This window comes from Mandrillus leucophaeus, unplaced genomic scaffold (assembly GCF_000951045.1).
Source record: "Mandrillus leucophaeus isolate KB7577 unplaced genomic scaffold, Mleu.le_1.0 Scaffold418, whole genome shotgun sequence".
Lineage (NCBI taxonomy): Eukaryota > Metazoa > Chordata > Mammalia > Primates > Cercopithecidae > Mandrillus > Mandrillus leucophaeus.
The window spans coordinates 354,362-366,513 of record NW_012104454.1 but is presented as its reverse complement, the minus strand read 5'-3'; the positions used below and the strand labels follow the sequence as shown (position 1 = coordinate 366,513).

The following is a 12,152-nucleotide window of genomic DNA, read 5'->3' as shown; positions in this document are numbered from 1 at the left end:
CATTTAAAAATGACAATTTATTACAAGTTGGTGGGGCACAGTGGCTCATGCCTGTAATCCCAGCATTTTGGGAGGCTGAGGCAGGTGCATCACCTGAGGTCAAAAGTTTGAGACCAGGCTGGCCAACATGGCAAAACCCCATCTCTACTAAAAATACAAAACTTAGCCAGGCGTGGTGGTGGGTGCCCGTTGTCCCAGCTTCTCAGGAGGCTGAGGCAGGAGAATCGCTTGAACCCTGGAGGCAGAGGTTGCAGTGAGCCGAGATTGTGCCATTGCACTCCATCCTGGGCAACAGAGCAAGACTCAGTCTCCAGAAAAAAAAAAAAATTTATTACAAGTTAACATAAATACCATTATTTTGAAAAATAACTTTATTTTCCAAAACAAAACTTTAGAGGAAAGTGTGGCCTTGTTTTACATTTTTACAGTTCTCTTTGATATCTGGCTTACTACAAGACAGCTGGTTCTCAGATCTGCATTCAGTTTGCAATGTCACATGTCTTGTAGACTTTGGAAAACTCCACTGTATCCTCATGAGAGAATAAGAGTGAAAAAGGCAAATTCATGTCTTAGAATTATGAAAACAGTTTTAACGCTTGCAGGGGTCCCAGGACCACACTTTGAGAACCGTTGTTTTAGAGGAGTTTTATAGGCATTAGAATAAATGTGTCAGGCACATAGTAGGTGCTCAATAAATGACGGTTGTTACCACTGTGGGTAGTTCAGGAAAAGAGATTTCATCCTTAGAGTGTACCAGGAAGAATAAAGCAGAGCCCAGAACAAGGTGGGGTGGGGTGAGGTGCTAGGCAAGTATGAGAACAGGAAATCTGAAACAGGGACAGAGGCTGAAACCATGGTGTATGAACCCTGGCCTGTGAGCTCTGTTATCTGAACAGGCATCCGGTGAGGTGAGGGAAGCAGCTCAAGAGTAGGAGAATCCTTGGTCAGCCCCAGTCCCCATGACCCACTTTGAATAAACAGGAAAAGCAGCTCAATATGAAACCCTGTGGTGGAGAGGAGCTGAGGTAGGACCACCTGGGAACTCAGGAGAGGGAGCTACTGAGCATTTAGACCATAAGAAAGGCTGACTAGGGAAAACTGAGTCTGGGACTCCCTCAGTCAGAGCTCTGTGCTAGGTGCTGGAGGGGAGGCGGTTCCAGTGTTGCCTTTAGGCAGCATACCTTCCCATGGGGTATGGACCTGAGATATCCTGGGGAGCACAGTGAGGAACCTGGTAGGGTGAGGTGGATCAGAAGTAAACTGAGGCTTGTTCGGCTGAAGCAGCCAGTGTGTAGAGGTAGGTTTTGGAGCAGGAGGGGAAAATCTAGAGAGGACGTATCTTGCCGGATGTGTGTTCCGCTAGGGGCCACCACTGTGGTGTGCCTGGGTGGACAGAGAATGCCAGGTAGGGGACCTGGGGAGTGAGGGAAAGGTTCTGGGGAGTTAGGATTAGTCCAAGGAGGCTGGGGAAAGGGAAGGTCGGGGTTCAAGTAGAGAGCCAGATTTGACAGCCCACTCCCATTAAGCCAGTAGTTACTTATTGAGCACCTACTTGTGTCGGGGCTGGGGGTGCACAAGCAAATCTGACATTGTCTCTGCCCCTTGAGGTACAGGAACACAAATATTTGGCTACATAATGGGAAAAGTATGTGTAAAGTGCAGTGGGTTACATAGGAGATGTTTAGAGACCAAATATTGAAAGCCACAATGGGGAATGGGAAATTTTCAATTATCTGAGAAGTTCAGTTATGCAGTCACTAGCATCAGCTAGCTCCCACCCTGTGGAGCAAGGAAGGGGCTATCCATTGTGGGGCAAAGAACTGAACTGAGGAATTCCAAGGTCTTGGATCTCTCTCCCTTTTCTGGGGAAGGGGAGGCTATTAAGTAAGAGGAGAGAATGGGCCTAGCCCTTGTCCCTGATTTGTTTCAGTCCTTAACCCAAAACCTTTCCCTCCTCCCAGTTTGGCAACAATCCCTTCTCTTCCCTGGCCGGGAACTCCGACAGCTCATCCTCCCAGCCTCTGCGGACTGAGAATCGAGAGCCCCTCCCTAACCCCTGGAGCCCCTCGCCCCCCACCTCCCAGGCCCCCGGGTCCGGTGGGGAGGGCACCGGAGGATCGGGGACCAGCCAGGTGCACCCGACAGTCTCGAACCCCTTTGGGATCAATGCGGCTAGCCTGGGGTCAGGTATGTCCTAGGATGGAAGGAGCTTAGTGGGGTCACCAGGGCAGCCCCTCTGCCCCAGGACTGAATGGGTTTCATACTGCTCCAGGATTTTGAAGACAGAGGTGAGACTATCAAGGCCACAGAGGGGGCTCTGCCGTCTGGGACAGTGGCCGGGTGAGGGCTGGTTCTGGCCATGTCCTGATATCCCTGGGAGTGACCTAAGTAATGGCTCATGAGTAAACCAGGCCCCACTTTCTAAGCTCCATGAGCACCTCTGGTATTATCCAGTGTATAAGGGTCAGACTGCTGTGGGGAGAGGGGGCTGCAGAGGAGAGGCAGATGTGAGGCTGAGGGAAAGGGATGTGCAGGGCTTGCCATGTACAGAAGAACAGGTTATGCACTGCACAACCCTAGAGGATGCTCCGTTTATCTGGACTATGACTGTACACATGGCCTGGGGGATGTCTTCAGCAGATGACCTAATTTCTCTGCACTCTGGGGGATATCTTGATTGGGAAAGTTCCTTCCCTCTGTGTGTTTTAGTTTCCTTATTTGTAAAACAAGGACTGGAACTTGATCCTTTATTTTATTATTATTATTACTATTTTTTTTTGAGACGGAGTCTCGCTCTGTCACCCAGGCTGGAATGCAATGGTGCTTTCTCAGCTCACTGCAAGCTCTGCCTCCCAGGTTCAAGTGTTGCTCCTGCCTCACCCTCCCAAGCAGCTGGGGACTACAGGCATGTGCCACTACGCCCGGCTAATTTTTTGTATTTTTAGTAGAGACAGGGTTTCACCATGTTAGCCAGGATGGTCTCAGTCTCCTGACCTTGTGACCAGCCCGCCTCGGCCTCCCAAAGTGCTGGGATTACAGGCGTGAGCCACCGCACCTGACCTTCATCCATGATTCTAAAATTGTGCTCCTGCATCCTGGAAGGGTCTTCATCTCCAGGATAAGGAAGGACCCAATGGGAGAGGCTGCAGCCCTCCTGCCCCAGCTCCAGCCAGACTATTAACAAACTTGGTTTCTGAGTGAGATTTGGTGTGAGGAAAGGGTCTCTGCTGCTAAGACAAGTTTGATCTAGATGATATTTAATCATTTCTTTCCAAATCGGACATAATTTGAGCTTATGGCAGGAACAGTCCAGAGGGGCATAAATCAGACCCAGTTCCTAGCTGGCTTGCCCTTATCAAGTAAATGGAAAAGGGGCCAGGCCAAAGCAGGGCAAGATGACCTTGGACTTGGTAGAAACTTGGACTCATGCCCCAATCCTAGGGTGCCCACTGGACCATTGCTTTTCTGAGTTTTGTAGTCATTCGGTGTCTGAAGTAAGGTAGATTGAAGTGAGGCCTTTGGTTTCCATCTGGACCCTTCCTCTCCTGTTTTCTTTTTTTCCCCCTTGTCCTAGGGATGTTCAATAGCCCAGAAATGCAAGCCCTCCTCCAGCAGATCTCTGAGAACCCCCAGCTGATGCAGAATGTGATCTCAGCACCCTACATGCGCAGCATGATGCAGACGCTTGCCCAGAACCCCGACTTTGCTGCTCAGGTATCAAACTAGCATGAGGAGAGTGTTGTTGGGGAGAGAGTTTCTCTTGGCTGGGGGCAGTTTCTTGTGGTCAAAACACTGTGGAGCCGGACTGCCTGGGTTTGCATCCCAAGCTCTGCTACTTCCCAGCTATGTGAGCTAAGCAAGTTATTTAGCCTCCCAGTTTCTTCATCTGTAAGATGATAATAAGAATAGTTCCTACCTCCTATAGTTGTGAGGATTAAATGAGTTAATACACGTTAAGTGCTTAGAACACGGCGTGTAACAGAGTAAGCTCTGTGTACCTGGAAATGTTAGCTGTCATCATCATCAGACCCAGGGCTGAGCAGCCTGACTCCTACTCTTCATTGCCCAGGGCATAGTTCCATTTCCTCTCACTGTCCCACTTAGGCCTTCAGGATTCTTTGAAATCCCTGGAGAAGCTGGCCAGATTTCCTGCAGTGGTAGGGGGTGCCGAGGGAGCCTGAGACTGTGGGGAAATTCTTAGGGTGAAAAGGCCCAGGTTTCCCCCTGCTACCTTCACCCTGGCAGATGATGGTGAATGTGCCGCTCTTCGCGGGGAACCCCCAACTGCAGGAGCAGCTCCGCCTGCAGCTCCCAGTCTTCCTGCAGCAGGTGAGTGAGGAGCCTAGATGGGTGGAGGTTGAGGGCAAGGGGTAGTCCCTGAAGCCCAATGGGTGGAAATGAAGTTGGGGCAGAGCTTGACTCTGGACTCCTAGTTGAGGTTGTCTCCTATTTCCTGCCACCTCTTGATGCCTTTCTCTGCTTATTTCCCACCAGATGCAGAACCCAGAGTCACTCTCCATCCTTACCAATCCCCGAGCCATGCAGGCATTGCTGCAGATCCAGCAGGGACTACAGACCTTGCAGACCGAGGCCCCTGGGCTGGTACCCAGGTGAGGGTAGGGTGGTAGGAGGGCAGCAAGGTTCTGGCAACTTCTCCCCTTCAACTCTTCTCTCTGCCACTCTCTCAGCATCCTTTTTGTCTCTGAGGGTCTGTTTTCCTGTTTCTTCCAACTGCTTTTCCTTCTGGATCTTAACATTCTCATCACTTTCTTGGATGCCATCTCCTACCTCTTGGTCTCTCTTGCCTACAGCCTTGGCTCCTTTGGGATGTCCCGGACCCCAGCACCCTCAGCCGGCAGCAATGCTGGGTCTACGCCCGAGGCCCCCACTTCCTCGCCAGCCACGCCAGCCACATCTTCTCCAACAGGGGCTTCCAGTGCCCAGCAGCAGCTCATGCAGCAGATGATCCAGCTTTTGGCTGGAAGTGGAAACTCACAGGTACATGAGGCAGTGGGGGCAGGTGCTGGGAGCACCACTTTGATCCTGGGAGGTTTCAAGGGAAGCAATAGAATGGAGGCAGTAGGGCAAGCTTGGGAGTCAGGTCGTGTTCTGCCACTTACTAGCCTTGGGCAGGTTACTGATCCTCCCTGAGTTCAGTTTGTGCAGATGTGAAATAGAGATGAGAAGAGTAATGGTACTTACCGTGCACTACGTACCGTTCTAAATGCTTTAGATTTCAGAGCTCATTTACGACTCATTTACCGCATTCCTCACAACAGCTTCATGAGAAAGATATTATTATTATTTCTGTGTTAAAGATGGGGAAAACTAAGGTCCAGAAAGGTTAAGTGGTTTACTCACTTACATAGCTAGTAGATAATGAAGCCAAGACTCAAACCCGGGCATTCCACCTCCAGAATTTGCACTATACCATTTCTGCTTATATCAAAGGATACTTTTGATAATTAAAGCAGCCCCCATCTCCGAGACTCTGGGAAGGGGGATTCTGCGAGGTGAGGTAACCAAAGCCCTGGGAAAGTCAAGGCCAGGGGCTGGCAGGAGGGGCAGGGATGACCTACCTTGAGTGAGCCTCTTAACCTTTCTCTGACCTCTGTGACTCATCTGGAAAAGCCATTCCACCAAAATGTATGTTTATACAGCTTTGTGCAAGGCATGAGAGAGCTAGACTAGGTGGTATCCAGTCCAGGTGCAACCCAAGTTAAATTCTGTGGACTGGCCGGGCGCAGTGGCTCACGCTTGTAATCCCAGCACTTTGGGAGGCTGAGGCAGGCAGATCATGAGGTCAGGAGATCGAGACCATTCTGGCTAATGTGGTGAAACCCCATCTCCACTGAAAAATTAAAAAAAAAAAAAATTAGCCAGATGTGGTGGTAGGCATGTGTAGTCCCAGCTACTCAGGGGGCTGAGGCAGGAGAATGGTGTGAACCCAGGAGGCGGAGCTTGCAGTGAGCCAAGATCGCACCACTGCACTCCAGCCTGGGCAACAGAGCGAGAGTCCATCTCAAAAACAAAAGAAGATTCTGTGGACTGTGATGAGAAGCAACAAGGAGCACTGGAAAGGGCTTTCTTTTTTTTGAGGTGGAGTTTTGCTCTTGTTGCCCAGGCTGCAGTGCAGTGGTGAAACCTCTGCCTCCCGGCTTCAAGTGATTCTCCTAGCATTACAGGCATGCGCTACCACACCCGGCTAATTTTTTGTATTGTTAGTAGAGATGGGGTTTCACCATGTTGTCCAGGCTGGTCTTGAACTCCTGACCTTAGGTGATCTGCCTGCCTCGGGCTCCCAAAGTGCTGGGATTATAGGAGTGAGCAACTGCACCTGGCCAGAAAGGGTTTTTATACTGCAAGTCAGGGGGCCTTAGTGACTGACTTGCTCTGTGACCCCAGGTAAGTCCTGTCTTTCTCTGGATCAAACATTGTTCCTTTCAACACCAGGTGGACAGTGCTTGCTGAACTCTTTCTAGCTATAGGAGTCTTTTGTTCATAATCAAGGCTTGTGCTTCCCAGACACCCCTTGAGCAGACATTTACAGGAGATATTTAGACGAACGACAAGAATGAAAAGCCAGGCTAGCCAGGCAGTGGCTCACTTCTGTAATCCCAGCAATTTGGGAGGCCAAGGCAGGCAGATCACCTGAGGTCAGAAGTTCGAGACCAGCCTGACCAATATGGAGAAACCCCATCTCTACTAAAAATACAAAATTAGCTGGGTGTCTTGGTGCATGCATATCATCCCAGCTACTCAAGAGGTTGAGGCAGGAGAATCACTTGAACCTGGGAGGCAGAGGTTGCAGTGAGCCGAGATCGTGCCATTGCACCAGCCTGGGCAACAAGAGCGAAACTCCATCTCAAAAAAAAAAAAAAAAAGCCAGGCCAGGAGTGTGACTCATGCCTGTAATCCCAATGCTTTGGGAGGCCGAGGCAGGAGGACTGCTTGAGGCCAGGAGTTCGAGATCAGCCTGGGCAATGCAGGGAGACCGAGTCTGTAAAATTTTTTTTCTTTTTAAAAAAAGCCTAGTGCAGGCTGGGCATGGTGGCTGACGCCTGTAATCCCAACACTTTGGGAGGCCAAGGCGGGTGGATCACTTGAGGTCAGGAGTTCAAAACCCACCTGGCCAACATGATGAAACCCCGTCTCTACTAAAAATACAAAAATTAGCCGGGCTTGGTGGCATGTGCCTGTAATCCCAGCTATTCGGGAGGCTGAGGCAGGAGAATCGCTTCAACCCGGGAGGCAGATCATGCCACTGCACTCCAGCCTGGGCGACAGAGCAAGACTCCGTGTCAAAAAAAAACAAACAAAAAAAAGACCTAGTGCAGTGGCTCATGCCTGTGATCCTAGCATTTAGAGAGGCCAAGGCAGGAGGATCACTTGAGACCAGCCTGGGCAACATAGCAAGACCCTTTCTCTACTAAAAAAATTTTTTTCTTTATTTTTTATTTTATTTTTATTTTTTTGAGATGGAGTCTCACTCTGTCCCCCATGCTGGAGTGAACCTCCGCCTCCCGGGTTCAAGTGATTCTCCTGCCTCAGCCTCTTGAGTAGCTGGGACTGTAGGCTCCTGTCACCACACCCAACTAATTTTTGTATATTTAGTCTCAGGGTATTGCCATGTTGGCCAGTCTGGTCTCGAACTCCTGACTTCAGGTGATCCACCTGCCTGAGCCTCCCAAAGTGCTGTGATTACAGGCATGAGGCACCACGCACACGCACTTTTTTTTTTTTTTTTTTTAAGACGTACTCTATCGTCCAGGCTGGAGTGCAATGGTGCAATTTCAGCTCACTGCAACCTCTGCCTCCCGGGTTCAAGCAATTCTTCTACCTCAGCCTCTCAAGTAGCTGGGACTACAGGCATGCACCACCACACCTGGGTAATTTTTTGTGTTTTTGGTAGACATGAGGTTTTACCATGTTGGCCAGGCTGGTCTTGAACTCCTGACCTCAGGCAAACTGCCAGTCTTGGCCTCCCAAAGTGCTGGGATTATAGGCATAAGCCACTGTGCCCAGCCAAAAAAAATTTTTTTTAATTAGCTGGGCATGGTGGTACACACCTGTAGCCCCAACTACTCAGGAGGCTCAGATAGGAGGATCACTTGAGCCCAGCAGATAGAGGCTGCAGTGAGCTATGATTCTGCCACGATTTTCCAGCCTGGGTGCAAGACCCTGTCTCATAAAAAAAGGAAATACTTCTCCTTTATAGATAACTCTTGATCAGTGAAACAAAATTAAATAGCTTCTTAACTGGGACCCTTCTTAGCCTTTCATATGGCTGTATGTGTGATGACTATTAGGAGGGGACTTGGAGGTCATGCTTAGTATGCATCTTATTTGACCACAGAGTATTTGGCTTTTGGAGTGCCTGTTAACATCTCCAGTGTTTACAGAAGGTAATGAGGAATATACACTGATCTAGGCCTATCAGTTAACTTGAAAATCTAAAAAAAAGATATCCGCCTGCCATATTATTATACAGTTATTTTATTTTATTTTATCTTATCTTATTTTATTTTATTTTATTTTATTTTATTTTATTTTTGAGACTTAGTCTTGCTTTGTTGCCCAGGCTGGAGTGCAGTGGCGCTATCTCACCTCACTGCAAGCTCTGCCTCCCGGGTTCATGCCATTCTCCTGCCTCGGCCTCCTGAGTAGCTGGGACTATAGGCGCCCACAACCACGCCCGGTGAATTTTTTGTATTTTTAGTAGAGATGGGGTTTCACCGTGTTAGCCAGGATGGTCTCGATTTCCTGACCTCGTGATCCGCCCGCCTCAGCCTCCCAAAGTGCTGGGATTACAGGCGTGAGCCACTGCACCCAGCCATTACACAGTTATTTAGGACTTAGGACCTAGGCTCCTGGGCCCCCATTTGCAGCTCATCTTCCCTGCCCTCCTGATTGACTCAGGATACTAGAGAAGACCTACTGGTCTTAGAAACCCTTAATTCAAATAGGGCCCCCAAGATTCGTCCTGTGCCCACTTCACAAGGCCTATTTCCTCCAGGTGCAGACTCCAGAAGTGAGATTTCAGCAGCAGCTGGAGCAGCTCAACTCCATGGGCTTCATCAATCGTGAGGCCAACCTGCAGGCCCTGATTGCCACAGGAGGGGACATCAACGCAGCTATCGAGAGACTACTGGGCTCCCAGCTCTCCTAATCCCTCAGCCCATGCCTCCTGCCTCTCCCCTCCCTCGATGTCAGCGTTTGGTTCTTCTGTCAGCCCTTACCCTCTGCAGCTTGTCATCCCTTCCGTCTTCTCCCTCATCCTCTCCAAACAGCAGGGTGACTTTAGAGGCATGGGCTCCAACCCCTTAGCTCTGTCTGAGAATTATGGTTTTACTGCTACATCTCTAACAGAATCTTCTCTCCTGGTCTCCTTGAGCAGTGCTACTTAAATAGTTTTCACAGTTTCATTGATTGACTCTACCTCCTTGCCCCACACCACCTTTTGCAATCTTTAAACTTTCAGTGGCTGTGCAGAGTCGAAGGAGGAACCAGCTGTCTGGTTTACTGGAACATAGTCTTCCATCTATACCACTAGGGTTTTGTCTTATGTTTACTTTTGGTAACTCTCTTCCTTCTTTTTCTCCCTACTCCCCACCCCTAGCCCAACCAATGCTAGAATTTCTTGCTCTAAAGGAGGAGCAGGTGAAACACGTGGTAATTTTCCTCCTTGGCCCCTATTCTGGTCACTTCATTCAGCACTTTTTCGTGGGCACTGTTGGGACTTCCAGGGTAAGGAGGAAGATGCTTGTTCTGTCTGTCTGAAGAGGGAGATGAGACAGCCCTCTGGACAGGAATTAACAAACCCTGGACCAGCCCAGTGGAAACTGGTGTGAAAGAGGAGGGAATGAGATTATTCGGAGGAAGGGAATAGGGGAGACAGCCTGAGTAAAAGGCTTGGAAGTTGGAATTGGGGAGCAGAAGCACTCATAGCTCTTTTAGGCAGAAGAATCCAGGCCCAAGCTGGCAGAAGAGACTTAGAGATGCTAATGGAATTTGAACTGAAGAAAGGAGCTCAATGAAGCTAAGCGCCATGCCCCACGAGGGGTCATATTGGCTTTATGTCCTCAAACACACGTGCTTATATGTACACACACACATTTCCATGGACCCAGGACTTGCTTGTGTCCCCAGGCACCAGTAATTTGAACCCCCCTCCAAAGACATGAAGGGAGTTGGGGTCTGTGTGAGTAGTACGGGGGTGCGTGTGTATCCGCATATGTCCTTACACTTTTAAGTTGTGTGGGAAGTGGATTCTTTGTTGGTTTCTGGTTCAGAGTGCTTTCCCACTACCAGAGACAAGTGGGTAAAAGGGTCAGTCCATTGCAGGAATACAGGAGACCTAGGTCCCTTGGGGCTCTGGATGCTGAGTAACCCAGAGGTAATGTGGGTATCCTTTTGGAAGCTGTCAGAGCTGTGACTAGCACCCTTATCACCCCTCACTGCCTTATGGGAATAGTAGAGGGTTTTCTTTCCTCCAGAGCCCCTGGCCTTTCAGTTCTTAACTATTTTCCTCCAGGCCAGAAAGTTTTCTTTGAGGAAGGAGAGGAGAGGGTGGCAATGATGCCTTTGATCTGGAATTGGACATTGCTCTGTCAGAGCACAGAGGAGGCTCATATCACCTCTTCCCTCTGCTACTTGGCCCAGCTGCTTGGAGGACCGACCCCATGGCTGAGAATATGATGGCAAGAGGAACAGAGTTTGCTCCAAGTGGGAAAGGTCCCAAGCAGTCCAGAGAAGATGTCTGTGTGGCTTTCCCTCCCTACCTCCCCCAGCTCCCACACTGGCCTTTGTAAATAAATGGCGTGGTCTTTGTTGTGAGAGTGTGTTTGCATTTGTTTTTTGAGGAAGAAGAAACTGACTGACGACAAATTCTTGGTTTTCCAGGGCAAGAATTGTGATCTAGAGGAATTTGAGGTTTGGTTCAGTTACTACAGATGTTAAGAAGTATTAAAAGTGGCCAAGATCACGCCATTGCACTACAGCCTGGGCAACAAGAGCGAAACTCCGTCTCAAAAAAACAAATATTAAAGGTTTTAGCCTGGCAACCTAGGGAGACCTTGTCTCTACAAAATTTAAAAATTAGCCAGGCATGGTGGTGTGGGCCTGTAGTCCCAGTTATGTGGGAGGCCGAGGCAGGAGAATCACTTGAGCCCAAGAAGTCAAGGCTGCAGTGAGCTGTGATTGCGCCGCTGCACTCCAACCTTGGTGACAAAGTGAGACCCTGTATCAAAAGAAAAAAAAAAAAAAAAAGTTGACTGGGTGCGGTGGCTCACGCCTGTAATCCCAGCACTTTGGGAGGCCAAGGCAGGAGGATCACTTGAGCCCAGGAGTTTGAGACCAGCCTGGGCAACCTAGGGAGACCTTGTCTCTACAAAATTTAAAAATTAGCCAGGCATGGTGGTGTGGGCCTGTAGTCCCAGCTATGTGGGAGGCCGAGGCAGGAGAATCACTTGAGCCCAAGAAGTCAAGGCTGCAGTGAGCTGTGATTGCGCCGCTGCACTCCAACCTTGGTGACAAAGTGAGACCCTGTATCAAAAGAAAAAAAAAAATATATATATATATAGAGAGAGAGAGAGAGAGAAGGTTAAGGGATAACTGATGATGGAGGTATTAATAATATATGACTTGGGAATGGGGAGGATTGCATTCTTCCATTCCCCATCCTTAGACCATTGGGTATCTGAGATCTCTTCTCCCACTTCCCCTTAGGGTCAGGTGTGGTAGAGGAAACTATGAATTGTAAGATTATTGCCTCCATCCTCTGATCTTTTGGCAAGATTGCCCTCCCCTTACCGTAGGTTAAAAAGTGAAACAAGGCCAGGCATGGTGGCTCACGCCTGTAATCCCAGCACTTTGGGAGGCCGAGGCGGGTAGATCACAAGGTCAGGAGTTCGAGACCAGCCTGGACAAGATGGTGAAACCCTGTCTCTACTAAAAATACAAAAAGTAGCCAAGCACAGTGGCAGGCGCCTGTAATCTCAGCTACTTGGGAGGCTGAGGCAGGAGAATCCCTGGTACCAGGGAGACAGAGATTGCAGTGAGCTGAGATTGTGCCACGCACTCCAGCCTAGAGGCGACAAAGCAAGACTCCGTCTCAGAAAAAAAAAAAAAAGTAAAACAAAAACTCTTGCAGT

General features: G+C 49.3%; 1 protein-coding gene across 2 annotated transcripts in view; it reads left to right on the top strand.

Moving 5' to 3' along the window:
- Positions 1-10,838, top strand: part of UBQLN4 (ubiquilin 4) — a 19,282-nt gene extending 8,444 nt beyond the window's left edge. For both annotated transcript variants that reach the window (XM_011992733.1, XM_011992732.1), the window contains exons 6-11: positions 1,962-2,187; positions 3,575-3,714; positions 4,246-4,329; positions 4,495-4,610; positions 4,812-4,998; positions 9,017-10,838. In XM_011992733.1, the coding sequence (XP_011848123.1) occupies positions 1,962-2,187; positions 3,575-3,714; positions 4,246-4,329; positions 4,495-4,610; positions 4,812-4,998; positions 9,017-9,169 (906 nt within the window). In that variant the 3' untranslated portion in view covers positions 9,170-10,838. The remainder of the gene's footprint in view (positions 1-1,961; positions 2,188-3,574; positions 3,715-4,245; positions 4,330-4,494; positions 4,611-4,811; positions 4,999-9,016) is intronic.
- The last annotated feature ends 1,314 nt before the right edge of the window (positions 10,839-12,152 follow it).